The sequence below is a fragment of the Hemiscyllium ocellatum genome, chromosome 2 (genome assembly GCF_020745735.1).
Source record: "Hemiscyllium ocellatum isolate sHemOce1 chromosome 2, sHemOce1.pat.X.cur, whole genome shotgun sequence".
Lineage (NCBI taxonomy): Eukaryota > Metazoa > Chordata > Chondrichthyes > Orectolobiformes > Hemiscylliidae > Hemiscyllium > Hemiscyllium ocellatum.
The window spans coordinates 11,976,543-12,001,291 of NC_083402.1; the positions used below are offsets into that span (position 1 = coordinate 11,976,543).

At 42.6% G+C, this 24,749-nt stretch overlaps 1 protein-coding gene across 1 annotated transcript in view; it reads left to right on the top strand.

Moving 5' to 3' along the window:
* The window catches only part of LOC132821827 (G protein-coupled receptor kinase 6-like), a 127,810-nt gene that overhangs the window by 92,570 nt on the left and 10,491 nt on the right, over positions 1-24,749 (top strand). Inside the window, exons 4-11 of the mRNA XM_060834672.1 lie at positions 4,301-4,378; positions 6,299-6,399; positions 10,818-10,910; positions 12,466-12,529; positions 16,133-16,273; positions 19,417-19,607; positions 21,864-21,901; positions 23,167-23,256. Of these exons, the coding sequence (XP_060690655.1) occupies positions 4,301-4,378; positions 6,299-6,399; positions 10,818-10,910; positions 12,466-12,529; positions 16,133-16,273; positions 19,417-19,607; positions 21,864-21,901; positions 23,167-23,256 (796 nt within the window). The remainder of the gene's footprint in view (positions 1-4,300; positions 4,379-6,298; positions 6,400-10,817; positions 10,911-12,465; positions 12,530-16,132; positions 16,274-19,416; positions 19,608-21,863; positions 21,902-23,166; positions 23,257-24,749) is intronic.

Genomic DNA, 24,749 nt, shown 5'->3' on the forward strand with positions numbered 1-24,749 from the left:
GTGTGTGTGACTTCTGACAGTATAAGATGTTTAGATTCGGATCGTTAATCTTGTTCTTTTCTATGGACAGGATTCTGGAGCACTCCCATTGATAAGACCAGAGAGACACTTCACCTGCCAGTATCTATGCAATTTTTTAGTGGGTTCATAAAGCAAATGGGAAATTCAGGCCAATCTGCTGATCCATCAACTTTTCTTTTATTTTCTATTTATTCTTTTAGATGTGGGGGTCACTGGCAAGGCTTTTGTTGTACATCCCTAATTTGCTCTTGAACTGAATGAGTTACTCTGCCACTTCAGAGGGAAATTGAGTGTCAACAGCTTTGCTGTGGATCTGAAATCAGACGTAGGCTAGGTTGGATGAGGATGGTTGATTTCTTTCCCTAAAAGACATGCGTGAACTAGGTATAATTTTATAATAATTGCAGAATCCCTACAGTGCAGAAAGAAGCCATTCAGCCCATTTGAATCTGCAATGCCCCACCAAAGAGCACCCCACCCAGACTCCCTCTCCCTCTTCTATCCCCATAACCTCATGTTTCCCATGGCTGATCCGCCTGGCCTGCACATCCCTGGACACTATGTGGCAATGTAGCATGGCTAATTCACCTCACCCCCACATCTTTGGACTGTGGGAGAAAATCAGAACACCCAGTGGAAACCCACACAGACACTTGGAGAAGATGCTAACTCCATTCAGACATTCAGCCAAGGTTGGGAATGAACCTGGGTCCCTGGCGCTATCAGGCAGCAGCGCTAACCACTGAGCCACCCTCTGTTGTGTCACTGTATTTCCAGTGGTTACCAAGTTGCCATTAGACTAGCGTTTAATTCCAGATTTCTGAATTGAATTCAAATTTTGTCACTTGCTTACGAATCTCTGAGGTTCTCCCATACTGTATCAGAGGATTAGCCTGAATCTTTTGATTACTAGTCCAGTGACAGTAGCTCTCTGATGCTGCCTTCCTCCTGTTACCGTTCCCATCGAGTCATCGAGATGTACAGCATGGAAACAGACCCTTCGGTCCAACCTGTCCATGCAAACCAGATATCCCAACCCAATCTAGTCCCACCTGCCAGCACCCAGCCCATATCCCTCCAAACCCTTTCTATTCATATACCCATCCAAATGCCTCTTAAATGTTGCAATTGTCCCAGCCTCCTCCACTTCCTCTGGCAGCTCATTCCATACACGTACCACCCTCTGCATGAAAAGGTTGCCCCTTAGGTCTCTTTTATATCTTTCCCTTCTCACCCTAAACCTATGCCCTCTAATTCAGGACTCCCCAACCCCAGGGAAAAGACTTTGTCTACTTATCCTATCCATGCCCCATAGATGTTTACAAAATTATATAAGGTCACCCCAGCCTGTTCAGCCTCTCCCTGTAGCTCAGATCCTCCAACCCTGGCAACATGCTTGTAAATCTTTTCTGAACCCGTTCAAGTTTCACAACACCTTTCTGATAGGAAGGAGACTAGAATTGCACGCAATATTCCAACAGTGGCATAACCAATGTCCTGTACAGCTGCAATATGACCTCCCAGCTCCTGTACTCAATACTCTGACCAATAAAGGAAAGCATACCAAACGCCGCCTTCACTATCCTATCTACCTGCGACTCCACTTTCAAGGAGCTATGAACCTGCACTCCAAGGTGTCTTTGTTCAGCAACACTCCCTAGGACCTTACCATTAAATGTATAAGTCCTGCTAAGATTTGCTTTCCCAAAATGCAGCACATCGCATTTATCTGAATTAAGCTCCATCTGCCACTTCTCAGCCCTTTGGCCCATCTGGTCCAGATCCTGTTGTAATTGGAGGTCACCCTCTTCGCTGTCCACTATACCTCCAATTTTGATGTCATCTGCAAACTTATTAACTGTACCTCTTATGCTCACATCCAAATCATTTATGTAAATGACAAAATGTGGAGGCTGCTGGAACACCAGGTCTCTGCATCATCTTTGAATAGAGAGGAGTGCTGGCATTCTGTTTCTTGACCTCTGTGTGCTGCCTAAGATTACACTGTTCCCATTAAGCTCAACAGAAGCTTGAAGAACAGCACCTCTTCCAATATAGCAGTCTTTGGCTTCTAGGTTCAGAACAGCCAGTTCAATCCTTTGCTGCCATAGTGTTAACACCTTTTGCTTTGGACTGCAGCACTTGACGATAATGTCTTTGTTGCTATTACAGATTCTCTAGGTCTTGTGGCACAGTGGTAGTGCTCTTAAGATCTGGGTTAAATTCCAATTTCCTCATCTGATCATGCTGGTTCAACCAAATTTATGAAAGGAATAAGATTTTTTTAAAATGGTCCTCTCGATCTGTCGTGTATTTCTTTACCTGCCTCATTGTTTCCCTTTTGCCCTTGTGCCAGCATCCTACTGCATGTCTCCTGCTCTTCATCAAAGTTAACTTTAATTCTCTCTTCACAGACGCTGCCTGACTGATTTAAGTGTTTTCTGTTTGTGTCTCAGAATTACAGATCCTGCAATATTTTGGTTTTTGTTGGCAGGACCTGGGCTAGTCATTCTCCGTATTAATGTGCTGAGTGTCCATCTCATCTCTGCCTAATTTCCAAACTTTACCACGCACAACTTCTTCATACAACTTGAAGGAACGAGGCTAAAATTAGTAAAAGACAAGATTAGGGTTTCAGTTCTTTGCATAAAGTCTTCCAGATTTAAAACTGTCTCAGATGGACAGGTGAATGTTGTGATGGAAAAATGTAAATTTAGCTGGATGGCCTAAGTAGGCAGAAGTTCCTAAAGCGTAATTCCTGATGAACGTTGATTCATCCACAACCCCAAACTGTTGACAAAAGTAGCAGTTAGTTCTAGGTGTTTGGAAAGTACCTGGATCAGTCCTGATTAAGAGGGGCTTTGTAAATTGGAGTTGTGTTCAATGGTTTCTGTAATTATGGAGGAAATGTTGAGTCCTGGAGAGAAAACAAACCTCTGCATGTGTTGAAGAGCCAATCTGATGGGTTGAAACGTCTTTGCTTGATGAGAGTACTTTTTCCATATCACAGGAAGTGTTAAGTACAGGGTTAGGCATTTACCATGTGGGAGAGGTTGTGAAATGAGTCACCTTGCATTGCTCATGGGAAACTTTAAAAGATCTGGAAAGCTGTAGGTGTGGGTGGGAACCAAGAATAGGATCATGCCCTTTTTGTAAAGTAGTTCCTCCCTACGTCTAAACCTGCTGTTGATTGGTGGTTAATCAGAGCAGGTGAAAACCAGTGCTAAGAACATACTCTGAGCTACATATAGAATCACAGAATCCCTACAGTATAGAAACAGGCCATTTGGCATATTATGTCCACATCCACACCAACTCTCCGAAGAGCATCCCACTCAGAACCACTGTCCCTGTAACCCTGCAGTTCCCATGGCTAACCCACCCAGCCTGCACATCCCTGGACACTTTGAGCAATTTAGCATGGCCAATCCACCCAACCTGCACACCTTTGAACTGCTGGAGGAAACCCACGCAAGCACTGGAAGTGTGTGCAAACTCCACAGGGTCCTGAGGCTAAAATTGAACCTGGGTCCCTGGCACTGAGGCACCAGTGCTAACCACACTAAGCCACCTCTATACGGTGCCCAGAGAGAGAAAGGTATTGAGAAGTTAAGCGCACACAGGTTGTTTGTTTTGTTGCCTGTTTCAGACTTGATGAGCCTTTTTCTGTGTTGTAAAAGTCTATCATTTGATGGCAGGAATGATATGGACAATAGGTGAAAGAATAAAGGAAAAACCTTTTTGCATTTATAAAGCGTCTTTCAATTAGCACAATGTCTCCAGATGCCTTGCAGCAGTGCCATTAACAAAATAACACAGAGCTAACGGAGGGAACATTTGGATTGGGTGTCAAAAGCTTGGTCAAAGACTTGACTGCTTAAAGAAGGTGAGAGAGGTCAAGAGGTTAGGGGAAGAGTTACCTGGGGCTTGGGGTTTAGATTATAGAAGATCAGTAGTGGTGCAGTAAGCACAAGAAGCTAGAATTGGAAGAACAGAGTTGCTGGTGCATTGAGGTCAATGGAGGATAGAGATTGGAAAGGATGAAACAATGGAAGGAATTGAATGTGAGCAACAAAGAGGAAAATCAGTGGAAGCAACAAAGCAAGATTAGGCATCAGTTTCCAAGACCATAGCCAATTAAAGAGATGGTACCATTTTTAATTTCTCACTGTTGTCCTGTTTTAAGAAGCCAATACATGTGAATCAGATTGTTTAAATTCTAACCTTAGCTCCACTCCATTCTTGACAATGGTCTGATTGTGATACTATCTGTTTCTAGGCAGATTATGAAGTGGCTCCAGATGAGAAGCGTCGAGATTGCGGACTCCAGCTTTTAGAGACCTACTTCAACAATGGGGTATGTTGGTATGCAATTTTTCCATAATCTCAAACTAATTTGTCATCCTTTTAGACCATAAGACATAGGAGTGGAAGTAAGGCCATTCGGCCCATCGAGTCCACTCCGCCATTCAATCATGGCTGATGGGCATTTCAACTCCACTTGCCAGCATTCTCCCCGTAGCCCTTAATTCCTTGTGACATCAAGAATTTATCAATCTCTGCCTTGAAGACATTTAGCGTCCCGGCCTCCACTGCACTCTGCGGCAATGAATTCCACAGGCCCACCACTCTCTGGCTGAAGAAATGTCTCCGCGTTTCTGTTCTGATTGACCCCTCTAATTCTAAGGCTGTGTCCACAGGTCCTAGTCTCCTCGCCTAACAAAACAATTTCCTAGCGTCCACCCTTTCCAAGCCATGTATTATCGTGTAAGTTTCTATTAAATCTCCCCTTAATCTTCTAAACTCCAATGAATACAATCTCAGGATCCTCAGCCGTTCCTCGTATGTTAGACCAACCATTCCAGGGATCATCCGTGTGAATCTCCGCTGGACACGCTCCAGTGCCAGTATGTCCTTCCTGAGGTGTGGGGACCAAAACTGGACACAGTACTCCAAATGGGGCCTAACCAGAGCTTTATAAAATCTCAGCACAATGGTGCTTTTATATTCCAACCCTTTTGAGATAACTGACAACATTGCATTCGCTTTCTTAATCACGGACTCAACCTGCATGTTTACCTTTAGCGAATCCTCAACTAGCACTCCCAGATCCCTTTGTACTTTGGCTTTACGAATTTTCTCACCGTTTAGAAAGTAGTCTATGTTTTTATTCTTTTTTCCAAAGTGCAAGACCTTGCATTTGCTCACGTTAAATTCCATCAGCCATTTCCTGGACCACTCTCCCAGTCTAGATCCTTCTGCAGCCTCCCCATGTACAGTTATGGAGAAATTCAATTTGTGAAAGTTTTTTTTCTCACTTAAGATATTGAAATGCATTTTTTAAAAAGAATGTCAATTAGTTGTTTCCTCTGTTACCTACCAAATTATTTTTTTGCCCCAATCTTGTCTTCTGTCTCCCATGCTCTTTGCTGAGAATGTTAAATATACGACAACATCTGTTTGTAGGAATGCATCTCCGTCCTGTCAGTTATTCAGGCAATCAGTATTCTATAAGCTTCAGTTGTTAAATGCTATAACCCCATTATTGGGGTGAGAGGCCCTGCAGTGGGCAATGATGAGATTTCATTCACTTGGCATGATTCCCACAGTAGGGACTTGAACCACAGCAATGTGGCCTACTCTCAATTCCCCTCTGGATAATTGGGGTTGGGGATTAAATACTGGCTTGGCCAGTGATAGCCACAACCTGTGAATGATTGAATTTTAAAAATACCCAATTGGATTTCAGCAGTTACACAAAACTCTCCTTCTTAAGTTTATCTGCCAGGTTCTGAATAGTTAAAGTTGCTATCAGTTGCCTTTATTTGCAAGTTTGTTGAACTAAATCAAATAAATGTTGGAAAGTAACATTTTAATTTCTAACATTTAGAATCCTAGAGACAGTCCACAACTATTGGTACCTACCATGTGGGTACAGAGGAGAAGGAGTTACCCATTTAGCTTGAGCTGCTTCCACCATTCAACAAGATCATTCTCATTTATGGACTAACTGTCTAAACCTACTTTTCCCATACTTACACTTCTGCTGACCAAAAGGGATCAATCTTGTTAAATCAATTGTTAATCTAAATCCATCAATTGTCTGATCAACGTTTGGGCAGCTCCCCGAATATCTCACTATACAGCTCAGTTGCAAATTTTGGTTAATTACAGTCTTGGAAAGCGTCTTTGGGGCATTTTGCTATGGCAAAAGTGAGATAAGTGCAAGTTATTGTTGAGTAATTATTTTTATAATGCTGGTGCTATGTATTTACAGTCGGTAGCCCATTTACCTGAAGTGCCTGTGGAAATGGTGAAGCAATGCAAAGAGAAATTGGAGGAAAGTCCTTGTAAGGAAATCTTTACAGAATGTGTGAAGTAAGTCTACGCTTGATTACATTTGAGTAAATGACTGGCGATTTTGTGTTGAAGAGCAGGAGTAGGCAATTTAGCCCCTCGAGCCTATTCCGGCATTTAGTACAATCATGGCTGATCTCATCTTTGCCTCAATTCTGCGTTCCTGCCCACACTCCATAACTTTTTAATCCAATGCTAATGTATATAATGCATTGTTGTCACTATATTAATTGAATCCTGTGTAGTGGAGAATTTGAATGTTTGTAAGAAGTGGTAAGGAGAGAAAACCAAGGTAGAGCTGGAGAATATATTTTTTTTAAAAATTAGTTTGCTTAAATAAGAAATTGGTTGTGAATGGTGAACATGCACAATGGCTAAAGCAACTGTAGTGAAGCAGAAATTATGCTGAAGCAAATATTATAGACCTTTTACCCATGTTGAGAGAGGAAGCTAAGAGGAGACTCTCCATTGGATGGATTAATGAAAGATAGGGGTGGGGAGGGGAGAATTTTGTGGTGAGCTGTCATGAGCTGGAGTGTACTGACCTGAGAAATTGTTTGAATCAATAGTAACTTTCAAAGGGGTGTTTGCTCTTTCGAAAATTGCAGAGTTAATTGATAAATAATTGTGGTCCTAACATGTATTCCTGCAGAACCCCATGAGTCACTAGGCTCCGTCCTGAAAAAAATCCCTTTATCCCAACTCTCTGCCAGCCGGCCAATCCTCTATCCAGCCAGTATCGTGCCTCTGACACTATGGGCTCTTATTTAGCAGCTCTCTGTGTGACATCTTGTCAAAGGCCTCTGGAAATCCAAAATATTTCATGATCACTGGTTGTGCTTAGTCTAACTTGGTCATTACCTCCTCAAAGAATTCTAACAGATCCATCAGGTATAACCTCCCCTTGATAAAGCCATTCTCATTCTACCCTGTTTTACTTTCCAGTTCCAAATATTCCACTTAATAATGGACTCTAAAATCTTACCAATGAACAAGGTTAGGCTAACTGGCCTATAGTTTCCTGTCTTCTGCCTCCATGCCTCCTCAAATGGTGAGACATTAGCCATTTTCCAGTCCTCTGGCACCCTCCCTGACTCCAGTGATTCCTGAAAATTATGATCAATGTCTCCACAATTTCCTCTGCTATCTCCTTCAGAACTCTGGGGTTTAATCAATCTGGTCCAGGTGATTTATCCACTTTCAGACCATTCGGCTTCCTCAGCACTTTCTCCTTCGTGATAGCCACTTCACCCACCTCTACCCCAGACTCTCTTGAAGTTCTGGCTTGCTGCTAGTGTCTTCCACTGTGTAAACTGATGCCAAGTACCTATTCAGTTCCTATGCTATTGCTTTGTTCCCCACTACTACTTCTCTAGCCTCATTTTCCAGTGATTCAGTGTCCAGTCTTGCCCCTCTCTTTCTTTATAAATGCCTTTTTTAAAAAAAACCTTGTGCAATACTCTTTTATATTACTATCTAGCTTACTCTATGTTACGGACCAGGCCAGACCCCCTCAAACATTTCTAGAAGGTAGCCCTAACTTTTCTCATTGTTTTAAGCTTGTGTATAGTGGATATTTCAGGAGTGATGCATCTGGCCCAAACACACTATTTTAAATGAAACAGAATTTATTTATACACGAACAAAAAAAAAACAAGTTTAGAATAACATAACTATTTGAAAATCCAACGAACACTTACAATTTAATGATGATGTTCCAAATACTTGCAACATCCCATAATGCACCCCTTGGCAAAAAAGGTAAAATCAAACACAGTTTCTTACAGGAGCAGTGTCCCAGAGAGAGGGAGAGAATCAGCATGGAGCTGTTTCTTTGGATCCAGCAGCTTCTCTGGGTTCCCAGTTAAAACTTAACCAACAGCAGCAAACAAAGCAGCTTACTGACACACAAAGAAACCAGAGAAAAGCAGAGCCAGGGGAACTGGCCATCCCCCTTTCATTGCACAAGTGGTTTTTTTGTAAAAACTGGAAAGCCTTTTTTGTGAGGCCGTATCTTTTGTATTAGATTAGACTTAGTGTGGAAACAGGCCCTTCGGCCCAACAAGTCCACACTGACCCGCCGAAGCAAAACCCACCCATACCCCTACATTTACCCCTTACCTAACACTACGGGCAATTTAGCATGGCCAATTCACCTGACCCGCACATCTTTGGACTGTGGGAGGAAACCGGAGCACCCGGAGGAAACCCACGCAGACACGGGGAGAACGTGCAAACTCCACACAGTCAGTCGCCTGAGTCGGGAATTGAACCCGGGTCTCTGGCGCTGTGAGGCAACAGTGCTAACCACTGTGCCACCGTGCCACCCACAAATTTCCTCTGCTGGCTATAGTCAAATTGGCCCGAAAACCCATACAAACCAGACATGTCGAAACCTCTGCACTTACAAGCCCTGTCCAGGACCCAAAAAAAAGGACAGAATAACCTTGTCAAAGGAGCAGCAGCATCATCATCTCTCACTACTTCTTCATCTTTTCCTCCCTCATTGCTATTTTAGTTATCCTCTGGCTCTCTGTTAATCTTCACCACATTGTGCTATGAACACTTGCTTTTATGATTAGATAAGATTAAATTCCCTACAGTGTGGAAACAGGCCCTTAGGCCCAACAAGTCCACATCGACCCTCCAAAGAGTAACCCACCCAGACCCATTTCCCTTTGACTAATGTACCTAACACTATGGGCAATTTAACATGGTAAAAACAATGACTGCAGATGTTGGAAACCAGATTCTGGATCAGTGGTGCTGGAAGAGCACAGCAGTTCAGGCAGCATCCAAAGTGCAGCGAAATCGACATTTCGGGCAAAAGCCCTTCATCAGGAACTTAACATGGCCAGTTCACCTAACCTGCACATTTTTGGATTGTGGGAGGAAACCAGAGCACCTCGAGGAAACCCACACAGAGATGGGGAGAATGTGCAAACTCCACACAGTCGCCTGAGGCTGGAATTGAACCTGGGACCCTTGTGCTGTGAGGCAGCAGTGCTAACCACTGAGCCACCGTGCCCCCCATTGTGTTCCCTTGTCACCCATGGTTGCCGCCTCCTCCCTGTAATATGTTTCTTCCTTGGCATGAATTTCTGCTGTGCTTCCGAAATTACCCCACGAAATCCTGCCATTGCTGTTCCACCGCCTGGATCCCCTGCCACCACCTCTGGCCATCTCCCCCCTCACCCTTACTCAATTATAGTAACGTTTCATCTGTTTCCGACTTCTGCTCAAAGTGCTGGGTAAATTCTATCATACTGTGATCACTGTCCCCTCAGGGGTTCCCTCACCTTAAACTCCTCATTCAAGTCTGCCTAAACAAGTCAAAACCAGTAACATTTCAGTGCTGAGTTACATAGTTACAGCTGTTGCAAAAAGCAAAGGCTTGCCAAAGTGAAGTGTTTTCTCTTGCAGTGTTTTCATCCATTTACAAGTTCCTTCAATTCAGGGAAGCAAATCTTTTCTTAGTAATTTGGTTCTGTGTACACCTCCAGCCCCCATGAATGAGCCAGATTCATTAATTTTAAAAATCCGTACTAATTGAGGAACTGCAGATGCACAACAAATGCTGACCTAGCCCATACCCAGATATTGAGGAATCAATCTTGTTCAAAACGATTTAGCTTGAATCTTTTGCTTTAAATTGATTAATGAGATGTGGGCACCACTTAAGAGGCCACCATTCATTGTCCATCCCTAATAGCTGAGGTAAAAGCAATGACTGCAGATGCTGGAAACCAGATTCTGGATTAGTGGTGCTGGAAGAGCACAGCAGTTCAGGCAGCATCCAACGAGCAGCGAAATCGACGTTTTGGGCAAAAGCCCTTCATCAGGAATGAAGGGCTTTTGCTTGAAACGTCGATTTCGCTGCTCGTTGGATGCTGCCTGAACTGCTGTGCTCCATCCATCCCTAATAGCCCTTGAGTAGGTGGCAGTTTTACACCATCTTATATATGATAAAAAGCCTTGCTGGAGCAGTTAACCACATAGCTGCTGGTCTGGAGTCACATGGGCAAAACAAGTAACAACACTTCTTTCTGTCCTAGAGGACATTAGTGAGCCAGAGGAGCTTTTATTAATATGGAGACAAGCTACTTTTATAGCAGGTCTACTGCTGAATGCAAATTTCTCAGCTGTTGTGACCATGTTGTAGGGTCAATTATTCAGGTCTCTGGATTGTTTGTCTTATAATATAACCAATATGTTACCATGTGTATAGCTCATCCTCTTGGAAAAATGTTCAGTCATCCAACTGACAATAAGTCCCTTGCAAAAATGGCATTCTATAGCAGTTGTAATGATTCTGTAACAGTTCTGAGATGTAAAGATGTCTGGTTTGCGGACAGCTGGATTTTGGACATTAAACCTGTAGATTCTTGTTGGAATTTTATTAATGTCTCTTATTTTAGTTTCACCAATTTTATTTGCAGAGCTGTCCATGATTATCTAAGTGATAAACCGTTCACGGAATACCAAGAAAGTATGTACTTCTCACGATTCCTACAGTGGAAATGGTTAGAAAGGTAATGTGATATGGGGATATCTTCAGTTACAATTCTGATGACAACTAAATTGATATCTTTCTAAAGAGGTGCCAGATGTAGTGTGATTTGCTGATATTCAACCAGTTAGTAAAGAGATCAGGTTGATCTCATTGGAATTTCTTCAGGTACAGAAGCCCATTATATTCAGATGGTGAGCAATTTTGCTGATCACTGAGCTTTATCAATGATTGTTTCTCTCTTTCCATTCACCCCAAAAAAACGTCCCCAGGAAACTGTTCCTTCCTCCACCAATGGGGAGACTTCATGTATGGGGAATATTCCCTTCTGATTGGTGGTGGTCCTGTGAACACCTTGATATGTGGCAAAATGAATAATTTGTTTTTGCATCTTTGATGTTTGGCTTTCCTTCCCAAGTCTCCGGTTATTGCTTTCAATTGCGACCACACCCTTTCCATCTGGTAAAATGAGTGTTGCAGTGTTAGTACCTATTGCCAGACCTCACTTGATGAAGTGCAGTCAGACTGCTGTTACATATAGGTGGCTTGCCATTTTTATTCTCAGTATAAAGCTACGGGGGCCCTCAAAGGTCATGGAACTGTTTTACTTGTGCACTGGTGTCAAGCTCGCTGCTCCGTTTTCTCGCTACACTCTTCAATTTCCATCTTTCCCCAGTAGAAATTTGATATTTTCAGACGTTTTTTTTTAACTGTCTTTGTTTTAAAGAATTTCTTTTGAGTAATATTCATGCTACACAAGTGCCAGGCAATGACCGTCTCCAATGAGACAGAATCTCTAATCATCTCCCCTTGATGTTAAGTGAAATCTTCATCATTGTTATACGGCATCATCAACATTCGGAGGTTTACCATTGACTGACTAGAAACTGAACTGAGCTAGTCTTGTGGTTACAAGAGCAGGTCAGAGACTAGAAGTCTTGCAGTAATTCACATCTGACTCCCTAGATTTTGACCATAATCTGAAGTCATGAGTTTGATGGAATACTCTTTACTGCCAAAAGTAAGCTACCACCTCCACTAGTCCCACTTGCCAGCCCTAGGCCCATAGCTTTGAATGTTATGACACTTCAAGTGCTCATCAAAGATTTTTTGAGGTTTTGATGTTTCCTGCCTTAACACTCTTCCCAGGCAATTCACTACATGTCACAAGCACCCTCTGGATGAAAAAGTTTTTCCTCAAATCCTCTTCAAACCTCTTGCTTTTCACTTTAAAATTATGTTCCTTTCTTCCCCTTTTAATAATTCAATTTAACTTCCACCAGCTCGTATGGTGGGATTTGAACCTGTATTCCTGAAGCAAAAGTTTGGTACACAGGATAACTAGCCTGGTGATATTACCACAATGTCACCATCTCCCCAAAGTGAGTTGCAGATTCATAGAGCAACCCATAGAGCAGCACAGTCACTGTATGATCTCAGAAGTGCCCACGTGACCAGTGCGCATTTGTGTGTATACGTGTTATACTGAGGGTGTACGGGTTTTTAACACACAGATTCAGACTTGACTTTTCTTATTTGTCCTGGACTCATGCCTTTTTTTTTTAATCATCTTTTAGGCAACCTGCAACAAAAAACACGTTTCGACATTATCGAGTACTGGGAAAAGGAGGATTTGGTGAGGTAAGTTCAGCAATAATGTTTGTACTTGACTATACCTGAAGATTATTCTTGTGTCTGTTGGCAAAATAATAACCATGTTCCCTGATGTGAAGGGAATAGCTACTTCCTGCTCAAGTTACTTCTCACATCCAGCCCCAGAGTGTCTTTAAACAGCCTTGGAAGAGATCCACTGACATTTCAGTGAGTTTAGCCAGTGAATGATTGACCCATAAAGATAGAGAATCTCCAATTTGTGGTGTGGTGTCTGCTTGCCGTCCAGGCTAACAGCAGGATGGGATCTGCTACCCTACACAGGAGAGGCTTCCCTGGTATTGATCTCTGTATGAAAGGTGGTCCACTCTGTGGTTGACTAGCTCATTGGTAATCACTAAGCTAGCCCCACACAGTGGATCTCCTGCTCCTCGGATGCTGCCTGACCTGCTGTGCTTTTCCAGTACCACGCTCTCGACTCTAGCCACACAGGGGGGGGTCAAAAGAGAAATAAATAGGAGGTTGGGGCAAAGGTAGGTGGGAAAGTGATAAGTGGATTCAGGTAGGAGGTGATTGTGATAGGTCGGTCGGGAGAGTGGATTGGATAGTTGGAAAGAAAGATGGACAGATAGAATAGGTCAAGAGGGTGGAACAGAGTTGGAGAATTGGATCTGGGATGTATCTCACTTGAGTGTCACAAGGAAAAGGTGAAAGAGAGCAAAAATGTAATTGTGAGCAGGATTAGACCATTCGAACCTTCATGCCTGTTCCATCATTTAACAAAATCAGGCCTGATTTAATCTCTGCCTCCACTCCACTCTGCTGCCCATTCCTCCTAGCAGTAAACCTTGACCACCTCTTTCTTCCCTCTCCACCCTGACAACCTCCACCACCATCAAAAATAGTTAAAGATTCTGTTTAATTTAGCCTTGAATGCATTCAAAGGCCCAACCTCTTCTACAGTGTGTATAGTCGAGTTTTGCAGATTCACAATTCTCTGAGAGAAGAAAGTTAAAAATCTCACAACACCAGGTTATAGTCCAACAGGTTTAATTGGAAGTACACTAGCTTTCGGAGAGACGCTCCTTCATCAGGTGATTGTATGAAAGTAAGTGGGGACTGCAGGGTGATCTTGGTGCCTTAGTACAGGAAGGAAATAGGAAATAGTTGTCTTAGGAGAGAGAGTCCAACACTGGCAACTCCAAATCCTGAGAGAAGAATGCATCCACACCTCAATCCAAAGTAAGCAACGTCTTATTTTGAAACTGTGCCTGTTCATTCCAGATTCTCCCACAAGAGGAAATAGTCCCTCAGCATTCATCCTGTCCAGTCTTCTGAGGAACCTCTGTATTTCAAAAAGATCGTTTATTTTTCTAAACGCCAATGAGCAAAGGACAAACTCTTCATCCCAGGGTTCAACCGAGGGAACGTTCTCTGAATTTCTTCCATTGCAAGTCCATTCCCCCTCCAGTAAGGAGTCTCACATTGCTCAGGGTGTGTGGAGAAGGCATCAGAGGGTGAACATTTCTTGGAAGATTTCATTACCAGTCTGATTGAGTATCATGGATGACATTGACCAGGACTTTGCCAGAATAAAGCCAGAATAGACTGATGTTTCAATTCTGGGAGGCAGAAAGTGAGCAAAGTGAAGCTCTGGGATTCTCTGTATCTGGTTGGCATCCTGATGAAATTTCTGATTTTCTTCATGTGGTATGTTAACCTTGGCTGAGTGTATTGCCTTTGAGTGAGAGGGTTATGGGTCCAAGTCTCCCTTCCCTATTTGGCACATGAACTAAACTGACAATCCATTGCTGGACTGTCTTTCCCAGTTATCTTAAAGAGCAGGCAACTTTCTATTGGCTTTCTGGTGAATATTTAACCTCGCAAACCCATGTGAATCTTTTTTTAAAATGTGATATAATTATGTGCTTTATTACTACTTGTGAGAACTTGCTGTATTCAATTTGGATGCTGCATCTCCAAAATTATAACAATACTTATCCTTCAGAAAATATTTCATTGGCTGTATTTTGGGATGCTGAGATTGTGGAAGTCTCTATATAAATGCAAATCCTTTTCTTCGCTATACACTGTGCACAAAAGCCTGTAAGTAATTTGAGTAAATTAGGCCTGCTCCTTGGAGTTTAGGAGAAAATTGAAACACAGGAGGGTAGATGCAGAGAGGCTGTTCCTCCTGAAGGGATCTAGGACCAGTGGGCAGATTCTGAGAAGAAAGGATTGCATGCTTAAGACAGATGAGAAATTTCTTCTGAGGGTGGGAAATCTGCAGAAATCTGTAAGGTAGAGCATTGTAGAGGTTGGGTCATTAAAAATCTGCCTGAGCCTTGAATATACTTAATGACTAAGGAAGGCTTATGGGGGGGAAGGGAGGGAAAGTGGGGTTGAGGATTATCAGCTCAGCCATGAGCTTGATGAATGGTGGAGCAGACTTAATGGGCTGAATGGCCTGCTTCTGCTATATCCCTATGGTTTATTTGATTACTTAGTTGCCCCTCAGCTTTGCAGAAGGTGCAATGTCGTGGGGGTGGGGGAGGGGTCCTGGGAGAAAGAATGCTCTCACTGACCACTGTAAACCTGAACAGTGTCGTGGTGTAACCCCTGTTGGTGGAACTCTTGCCTGTGGATTTGAGCACTAGATGATCACCAGAGAAAGAGAGAGACTCGTGAATTTCTGCTGCAACTTCCACAAGTTCAGGACACGCCAATTCACAGATCCGTGCTGTACATCTCTATGACTACATTGATATACTTACTATTTCACGTTCACTGCAACGTAGGAAATACAGTGGCCGTTTGGTGCAGATCAAGCTCCCAAAAAACAGCAATGTGATTAAAACCAGCTCACCTGCTTTAGAGGTTGGTTGAGAGCTAATTATTACATAAATATGTGTACTGAGTTAGGAGTAGACCACATGACCTCTCTAGCCTGTTCCATGATGTGATATAATTGTGTCTGATATGTTTGTGCAAACAACTCACATTCCTGTCTACGTGTGTACCCTTTGGGAGTCGAGCGTATCATCTGTCTATGCCTTTTTGAAAAAAAACAATGACCACACCACCACCACTGTTGAGATGAGAGCTCCAGTGACATTTAATCCTCAAAAAATAAATGATTCTCACCATGACTCTTAAGTGCGATGCCCCTAGTTTTAGCACTGAACAGAAGACCAGGGAGAACCCCCCTTGTTCTTCCTCCAAAATAGTAGCACCTGAAAACAGACAAGCATCGCAGCTGAAAGACAATACCTCTGACACTGCAGCACTCCCACTACACTGGGTCTGACACCCTGGATTGAGCTTCTGGACTGGGAATGTGAACGAGTTCTGACTCAAAGGTGAGCGCACTCTGGATGGGGTTATGAAATGACAGTGACGTGGAGTGGGGAGGGGGAGCAGCGTGAGCAGAAATATCAACCTTTGCATCATGTTATGGCTGGAGAGTCCTACTGGCCCTTTTCAGGTAGACATGAGGATCCCAGTAAGTTACAAAGCAGGAGCTGGGAATCCACTTGCTGCCTTGGTCAACCTCCCCTTTCCAATCTGATGCAATTAGATCAATTGTTACACCTGACCTTGAACTTCACCTGTTCTCTCTTCCACCACCACCAGGTGTGTGCTTGCCAGGTCCGCGCCACAGGGAAGATGTATGCGTGTAAGAAGCTGGAAAAGAAGAGGATAAAAAAACGTAAAGGAGAAAACATGGCGTTAAACGAAAAGAAGATTTTAGAGAAAGTTAACAGTAGATTTGTTGTAAGTGTCACTGTGTCTACTTATATGATGAAAATATACTTTTGTTGTGCTCAAACAACTTGCATTTATATAGTGCCTTTGGTGAAATAAAATGTTTCAACTTACTTCAAAACACCAATATTAGACAAAATTTGGTACTCAGCCATATCAAAAGCTATTATGATGGGTAGTTGATAACTTGGTCAAAATTAAGTGTAATAGTCCTTCAAAAGGAAGAGAGAGAGAGTTCCAGCAAAATAGTTTCATGAATAGATGCAGTGTTACTGAATCATGGGTCCGATTTAAGTTGAGTTAATAGTCATGATTATGTATAATTCATAGTTCCCTGGGATCTCTGCCTCTGCTGCTCACCTCTGCACTGAGCTCATTATAAGGTTGGCTGAGAACTGTGGCTGCTGATGTTTATTTTGCACTATCCCTGTTTTGTTCCTTTTAGAACATAAGAACTTGGACCAGAAGTAGAGAATTCAGTCCCTGGAGCCGCCTCTGCCATTTTATATGATCATGACTGATCTCAGCTCAGCTGGCATTCCCCTGTCATCGAGTCATACAGCATGGACACAAACTCTACGGTCCAACTCGTCCGTGCTGATCAGACATCCCATTCTGACCTAGTCCCGTTTGCCAGCATTTGTCCCACATCCCTCTAAACATTTCCTCTTTATATACCCATCCAGATGCCTTTTGAATTTTGTAATTCTGCCCACTCTCCATATCCCTTTAACTTGGTGGTAATTGAAAATCCCTGATCAAAGGCTTTTGCCTAAAATGTCGATTTTCCTGCTCCTCAGATGCTGCCTGACCTCCTGTGCTTTTCCAGCACCACTCTAATCTAGACTCTGGTCTTCAGCATCTGCAGTTCTTCATTTTGCCACGTAATTAAAAATCTGCCAATCTTCTCCTCAAAGTCCCAGTGTCTACTTCACTCTGCAGCAATGAATTCCGCAGATTTGTAGGCCTTTGAGAGAAGTAATTCCTCCTTGTCTCTGTGTTAAATCTCCCATCCCTTAGTGTAAAACTATGACTTACTACTTGTTTTAGATTGCCCTAAAGAGGATATAACTTCTCTCCATCTATTTTATCCATCTCCTTTAGTATCTCATACACAACAATTAGATCTTTCTCATTCATCTAAACCGAACACTATAGGCCAAAACTGCTCAATCTCTCCACATTGTCTCTGGAATTAATCTATTGAATCTTCTCTGAAGTGCCTCCCATGCAATTACATCCTCCTTCAAGTAAAGGGACCAAAATTTTATATGGAGTACTTTCAATGCAGCCTCACCAATGCCTTGCACAGTTGCAACAACACTCCTCCAGCAACACTATTCCTTCAGCAATAAATGCTAAAATTCCATTTGCCCTCCTTATTACCTGCCGTACCTGCAGACTAGTTTTCTGTGGTTCATGCATGAGGATGCTCTGATCTCTCTGCATCAAAGCATTTTGAAGTTTCTTCCCATTTAGATTAGTCGCCCTTTTAATTCTTACAACCAAAATGTAACTGCCTCCTTCCTATACCTGTTCCACACAGTAACTGCTCCAATTAAAATGCACAGACATCTTGAGGTGCAGTCAGGACTGACACTTGCTGGCTTCGACACTGACACCCATATCCTATAAATTGTTTAAATTCCCCTCCAGCTGCTGTAGTGAGATGTATCCCCAGAGCATTGTCTCGGGCCTTGCGATAGCTCGTCAAATGACTCTACATGTCGCCATCTTTGCTGGGGAGTGCTCAAGTGGGGATACTTGAGAATAGAATTAGATGGGCATTGATATCTGAAGGTTGAAGGGTGAACAGAGAAAGGGAGAGGCAAAGCTATAAGGCTTTCAAAAGCAATAGAGTTTTGAGTGAGTTTAATGGAAGGCAGAAGATGGAAGACCAACCAGGAACATACTGAAATAGTTGAGTCTAGAACTATCAAAAGCATAGTTGGGGCTGCAGATGAGCTAAAGAGAGGGGGAAGGGTTGAGGTGTTACATATGGAGGTGGAGGTAGATGGTGTTAGTAATGATGCAGGCATTAGGGTGAATGTTTATCTCACGGTCAAACAGAATAGCCTTTCTTTCCAATCCTCATTATCAGTCCAGTGCAGAATTTAACTTCTCCGGCATGCTCGGTTTGTGATATTTAGTCTCAATGAAATGTCTGTAATACAGATCCTGGCTGTGGAATAGGAAACATTGGTGTTTGAGGGAGGTGGGGGTTAGGTGAAGAATGTGGAGAGTTTTTAAAAAAGACAAGGACCAGTGAGCCCTTTTTCCATACATTTGCTGATATGCACTGGAACATACGGATGAGTTAGGAGCAGGGGTGGGCTGTTCAGCCTCTTGTCTCTGCTCCACCATTCAATAAGATTGTGGCTGATCTGATTCCTACCTTGGTTCCACAGTCTTGCCCATCCCTGATAACCTTCCACTCTCTTGCTGATCAATAATCTACTTATCTCCGCAATAAAAATACTCAAGCGCTGCTTCCACTGCTTTTTGAGAAAGAGAGCTCCAAAGACTCTAGGTCTTGCTGTGAGGAAAAAATATCTTCATCGCTGTCTTAAATGAACACCCCCTAGTTTGGAAACTGTGTTCTACATCCGAATTGTCAAGATCCTTCAGGATTTTCCATTGTCCAAACAAGTCGCCCCTTACTCTTCTAGACTCGTGTTTCTGAAGCGTTCCTTTGGGACACATACAACAATCTCAAATGTGAAATGCGCACTCCAATTTACACTTCAGTAGAAAGGGATGCTGATTGGTTAGTAAGCTGACTAATTTTTAGCCGAGGATTTCCCACAGAAAAGCCAATGGGGAGTTGTAGGCTCCTCAAGCTCCTGTTAATTCAAGGAAGGTGCAAGGCTTGAGTTTTCTTTTTTCAGAGAATGGGTCTCTGTGACTCTCTTTTTAGAACTTTGTTTTTATTACAGATTTCCAGCATCCGCAGTATTTTGCTTTTATATGGTTCTATCAGCCAATTGTAGATCTAACCAACCCACGTGCATGAGGCTTTTTAATTGTGTGGTGGATGCAATGTCTGAGTTTTTGGACTGGCAGCATGATTCTGTTAATGGAAAATACCATAGCACAGCTGTTCCTGTGTTTGTGTGTCTGCATGATCATTATATGTTGGTTTTTTTCCCCAGGTTAGTTTAGCGTATGCCTATGAAACAAAGGATGCACTTTGTCTGGTACTGACCATAATGAATGGAGGGGACCTGAAGTTTCACATTTACAATATGGGCAACCCTGGTTTCGATGAGAAGAGAGCAATATTCTATGCTGCTGAGATCTGCTGTGGCCTGGAGGATTTGCATAAAGAGAGAATTGTGTACAGGTAATGATGCTGGAGTGTCTGTGTGTGGGGAAGTGGGTGGGGCTGGTATGTCTATGATGCATGTACCTGGTGTAAACTGAGCCCTTTAGCAATGATCTCTCTCCCTCTCCTTATTTCCTGCTGTTTTCACTTCCCCTCGTTCACCCTCACCTTCTCATGATCTATACATGGATCCCTCTAGTGGACAACATGGGAATTACTGGGCAAAATACTATCAGACTAAATGATTTGGAGACCACCTGATGAAGGAGTGGCGCTCCGAAAGCTAGTGTACTTCCAATTAAACCTGTTGGACTATAACCTGGTGTTGTGATTTTTAAATCAGAATTAATGGATGTTAAAAACTCATTTTATGATTTGATATTATTTGATTCAGCCATCTTGGATTTTCTTTCCAATATTAAGTGACAATTTGTGATTAGAATGAAATAAAGTGTCTGTAAGTTTCTGTTTTTAAGCATTATATGAGTGTTGAGGCAAGTGATGGTGGAGTGGTAATGTCACTGCCATTGGTAATGGAGAGGCCTAAACTGATGATCTGGGGTAGGTTGGTTCAAATCCCACCCTGACACCCTGATGGACTTTCAGTTCAATTAATAAATCTGGAATATAACGCTAACCTCCGCTAGAATTACTATCATTGGTTATTGCGAAGACCCATTTGCCATAATTGATATCTTTTCAGGAAGGAAAATTTAGAACTGGTACAGTTCAGATGGACGCCATTCAGCCCATCTTACCTGTACTGGCTGACTTAGCATTTTGATGTATTCCATAGTTTTACACATTGTTTTGTTTTAAATACTCATCTAATACCCTTTGGAATCTCCCACTTGAAGCTGTATCTAACAAACTTCCAGACAGTGCAATCCATACACTTAAATATTCATCGTCTGATAAATGTTTCCCAGAATTGAAATAGTAAAAAAAAATTAGCATGAGAATACAGAGTTTAAAAGTTCAGAATGAGAATAAAAAGTGTTTATGAAGTACTCGTGTTATAGTCCTTTTCCAACATGAGACCGTGCTGGAACATGAAACTGGAAATGACATTACCCACCTTAATAAGCCAAGACCCATAAATACAGAGGCGGGACATACCACCAGTGCTTCACTGGAGACTCTCACTGATGATGTTTCCTGGTATGGTGGTGAAATGTCTGAAAACAAACCTTAAAGCTCTGTGAGCTAATTTACATAATTATCATCAACCCGAACTACAAATCTTCTTAAAAATCGTTAACGCTGACCTCCGTCCAGGACTCAGTCTGCTACAAGAACAGGTCAAAGGCTAGGAATCCTGCAGTGAGTAACTCCCCTCCTGACTCTTCAAAGCCACCATCTACAAGGCACAAGTCAGGAGTGAAATGGAATATTTCTGACTTACCTGGATGAGTGCACTTCAACAACGTTCAAGAGGCTTGACACCATCCATGACACAGCAGTTTGCTTGATTGGCACCACGTCAATGAACATTCACTCCCTCTGTCATTGATATCTAGTTGTAGTAGTGATTACTATCTACTAGTTGCACTGCAGAAATTCATCAAGGCTCTTAAACATCACCTCCCAAACCCACAAACTTCAAGAAGGATGAGGGCAGCAGATACTTGGGAACCTGCAAGTTTTCCTCTTACATCACTCAACATCCTGATTTGTAAATGTTTCATTCATCCTGGAATTCCTTCCCTGATAGTATTGTGGGTGTATGTATACCAAATGAACTGCAGTGGTTGAAGAAGGCAGCTCATCACCATTTTCTCAGGGGCAAGTGGGATGGGCAAATAATGCTGGTCCAGCTAGTGATGCTCACATCCAATGAATGACTGGAGGGACAAAAGTCACCCAGGGTATGAGCTTGGCCCTCAGGATTCATAATCCATTGACACCATGCCCTATCTCCCCAAATTGTGTTCTGGAATTACATAATGCAACACAGGTGGAGGCCATTCCAACCCATCATGCTGGAGCACTCAAAGTTGTGCGGGCTATTGTGGTGCAGTGGTAGTGTCCCTACCTTTTAAGACAGGAGGCCTGACTTTGATTCATACCTGCTCCAGGGGCTCTTCATAACATCTCTGAACATCTTGATCAAAAAATATCAGAACAGTCCAATTAATCTCCCGTGTTCTTCCAACATAGTCCTGCAATTGTTTCTCATCTCAAGTATTTATCCAATTTTCTTTTGATTCTTAAATATTGTTGTTCCTGTCAGAAACGTAGTACATCTAATTCTTTTTCTCTTCCCTCATTTAGAGATTTGAAGCCAGAGAACATTCTACTGGACGATCATGGTAAGATTTTTAAAAATAGTTTGTTGGTGTGGGGGCAAAAATTGGTTTTCAACGATGATACCAAGGATCAGGAAAGGGTTGACAAGTTTTTTTTTCACTAAAGGCTGAGGAGTGACCTCAAGTCTATAAAATTATGAGCCATTCTTAGTTGAGATGCTTCAGCTGGTTTCCCTGATAATGTAAATACAACTGTGTTGGCCGACCCTCATGGATTCTGCCCCCTATGAAGTTTAGATTTCTGGGTTCAGTCCTGCACTGCGTGGAGTTATTTTCCTAAACTTGACTGTCCCTATAGTATGCTGCAACTCTGTCTCAGAAGAAATGGGAACTGGAGATCAGAGTTGAAAAGTGTGGTTCTGGAAAAGCACAGCAGGTCAGGTTGCAAACGAGGAGCAAGAGATTTAACATTTTGGGCATAAGCCCTGCATCAGAAATTCCTGAAGAAAAACGTATGCCCGAAATGTCGACTCTCCTACTCCTCGTTTGCTATCTGATCTATTGTGCTTTTCCAGCACTACAGTTTTGGAATCTGTCTCATCTAAAAGTGGTTCTTGAACTCAACACTAAACTGCTTAAAAACCAATGCTCAGAATCCCGATCATAAAGCTGTCTAGTACTGAAGGTCTGCTGGCAGGATAATTGTTCCAACATCACTGGCCTTTTTAAGGCCAGTATCGCTAATGTGCAGGAACTGGTTATTGTCAGTTGTTGAAAAATGTGGTACTGGAAAAACACAGCAGGCCAGGCAGCATCCCAGGAGCAGGAGAATCGACGTTTCGGGCATAAGCCCTTCTTCAGGTTACTGTCAGTCAAGTTAGGTAGGGCATATAGTTTTGGAAGTCATCTCATGCAAACAAGCTCTTTATTCTAAGCTTCTGCAGGGAAGGAAATCTGCTGTCCTTACTCTGTCTGGCCTACATGTAACTCCAGACCACAGCAATGTGTAAACTCATAACTGCCCTCTGAAATGGCCCAGCAAGCTTCAATGGGTTAAAATATCACCAGAGCAGATGGTGTAATTTAAATTCAATGAATTTAGTAATGCTGAAAGTGAAAGCTGTTTTCAGGAGGGATAACCATGAGATTATCATCAATGACTCACTACTGTTATTTTGGACAAATGTCCTTTGATTCTCTAGTTATTCTATTAGGAGACACTCTTACAAAATGCCTTGCTACATTAAAGGGTGTTGTATTTATACAATCAGGAGTATGCTCTTTCCATTGCTCACCATCCAATATTGTATAATCTGCTTCACCCTCAGGGCACATCAGGATTTCTGACCTGGGTTTAGCCGTACAGATCCCAGAGGATGAGACGATTCGGGGGAGAGTTGGAACTGTTGGTTACATGGGTGAGTGCGGGCACCTCTAAGCCTTACCGGCAGGAGGTGGGCTGATTGAAGACATTTCACTGCTAGCTCATCATGCTATGGGAGCAGGTCAAACTGTTTTTAAAAAAAAGAGTGTCTCCAGTCCACAAGTATAAGGTGATATCTGTTCTTGTACAACAACCACCCACCTCACGCTAGGCCAAGATCACACTATTGCTGACCAAAAGTAGATATTCCTCATCACGTTGAGTTTGAAAATGTGAATTACCCACGATGCTGATTAGGAAGGGCCAAGATTTTAAACCTGTGAAAGGAAGAGCAATATTATCCTGTAGTATTCTAAATTCTAGTTAAAACATCTCCAGCTACTTTTAACATTTGTAGTTTGAATTCTGTCTGATCTTCCTCTTCCTAGAGACAATGAAACAGAAACTAGGAACAGGAGCATGCTCCACCATTTAATATGATCATGGCTGATTTTCCAACTTAGTATCCTGTTTCCACAGATAAAAATCTGGAATTAAAAGTCTAATAATGACCATGAAACTTGTCAATTGTCAGAAAAATCCTCCTTGTTCACTAATGCCCTTCAGGGAAAGTAAGTGCTATCCTTACCTGGTCTGGCCTACATGTGACTGCAGACCCACAGGAATGTGAGTGACTCTCTATGCCTCTGGGTTGGCCAATAAATGTTGACCTAGCCAGTGACTCCCACGTCCCGTAAATGAATAAAAATAAACTTTTTTTTGTACTCTTTGTTCCATTTAGTCCTAAGAACTATATCCAACTCCTTAAAAACATTCAGTGATTTGGCTTTGTTTTGTGGCAGAGAATTCCACAGGCTCATCACTCTCTGATGAAGATGTTTCTCCTCAACTCAGTCCAAAATGCCTCACCCTGTGTCCTTAGACTGTGAGCCCTGATTCTGGAACTTGGATTCCTCCTGTTGGAGTAGCTAAGTGTGGTGCGATTGCAGAGTTACAGCATCATAAGCGCAGAGGATCTCGGAGCAGGAATAGATGGCCTCTTGAGCCACCGCCTCATGCGATGAGATCACAGCTGATCTTTTAACACGATTTTCCTGCAGTAATCTCTGTTCCTCTGAGACAAAGGATTCCAAACATCGACCACTCTGAGGTGAAGGAATTCCTCCTCGTTCACTTCATAATTGGTCTGGTCCTAGAAGTGCACCACCACAAGTGCTCACCACTGGCCCCCTCCCAATACCCTTCCTACTTCTACTGCTGATTCCTGTATAAAGTTTGCACATTTGAACTTTGAAACAGAACTTTGAACTGGACTAGCCATGTAAATACAGTGGCTACAACATCAGGGTAGAGGTTTAGTAATCCTGCAGCAACTAACTCACCACCTAATTCCCCAAAGCCAGTCCATCATCTACAAGGCACAAGTCAAGATTGTGACAAAATACTCCCCACTTTGCTGGGTGAGGGCAACTCCAATAACACTCCAGAAGCTTGACACTATCCAGGACAAAGCACCCTTCTTGATTG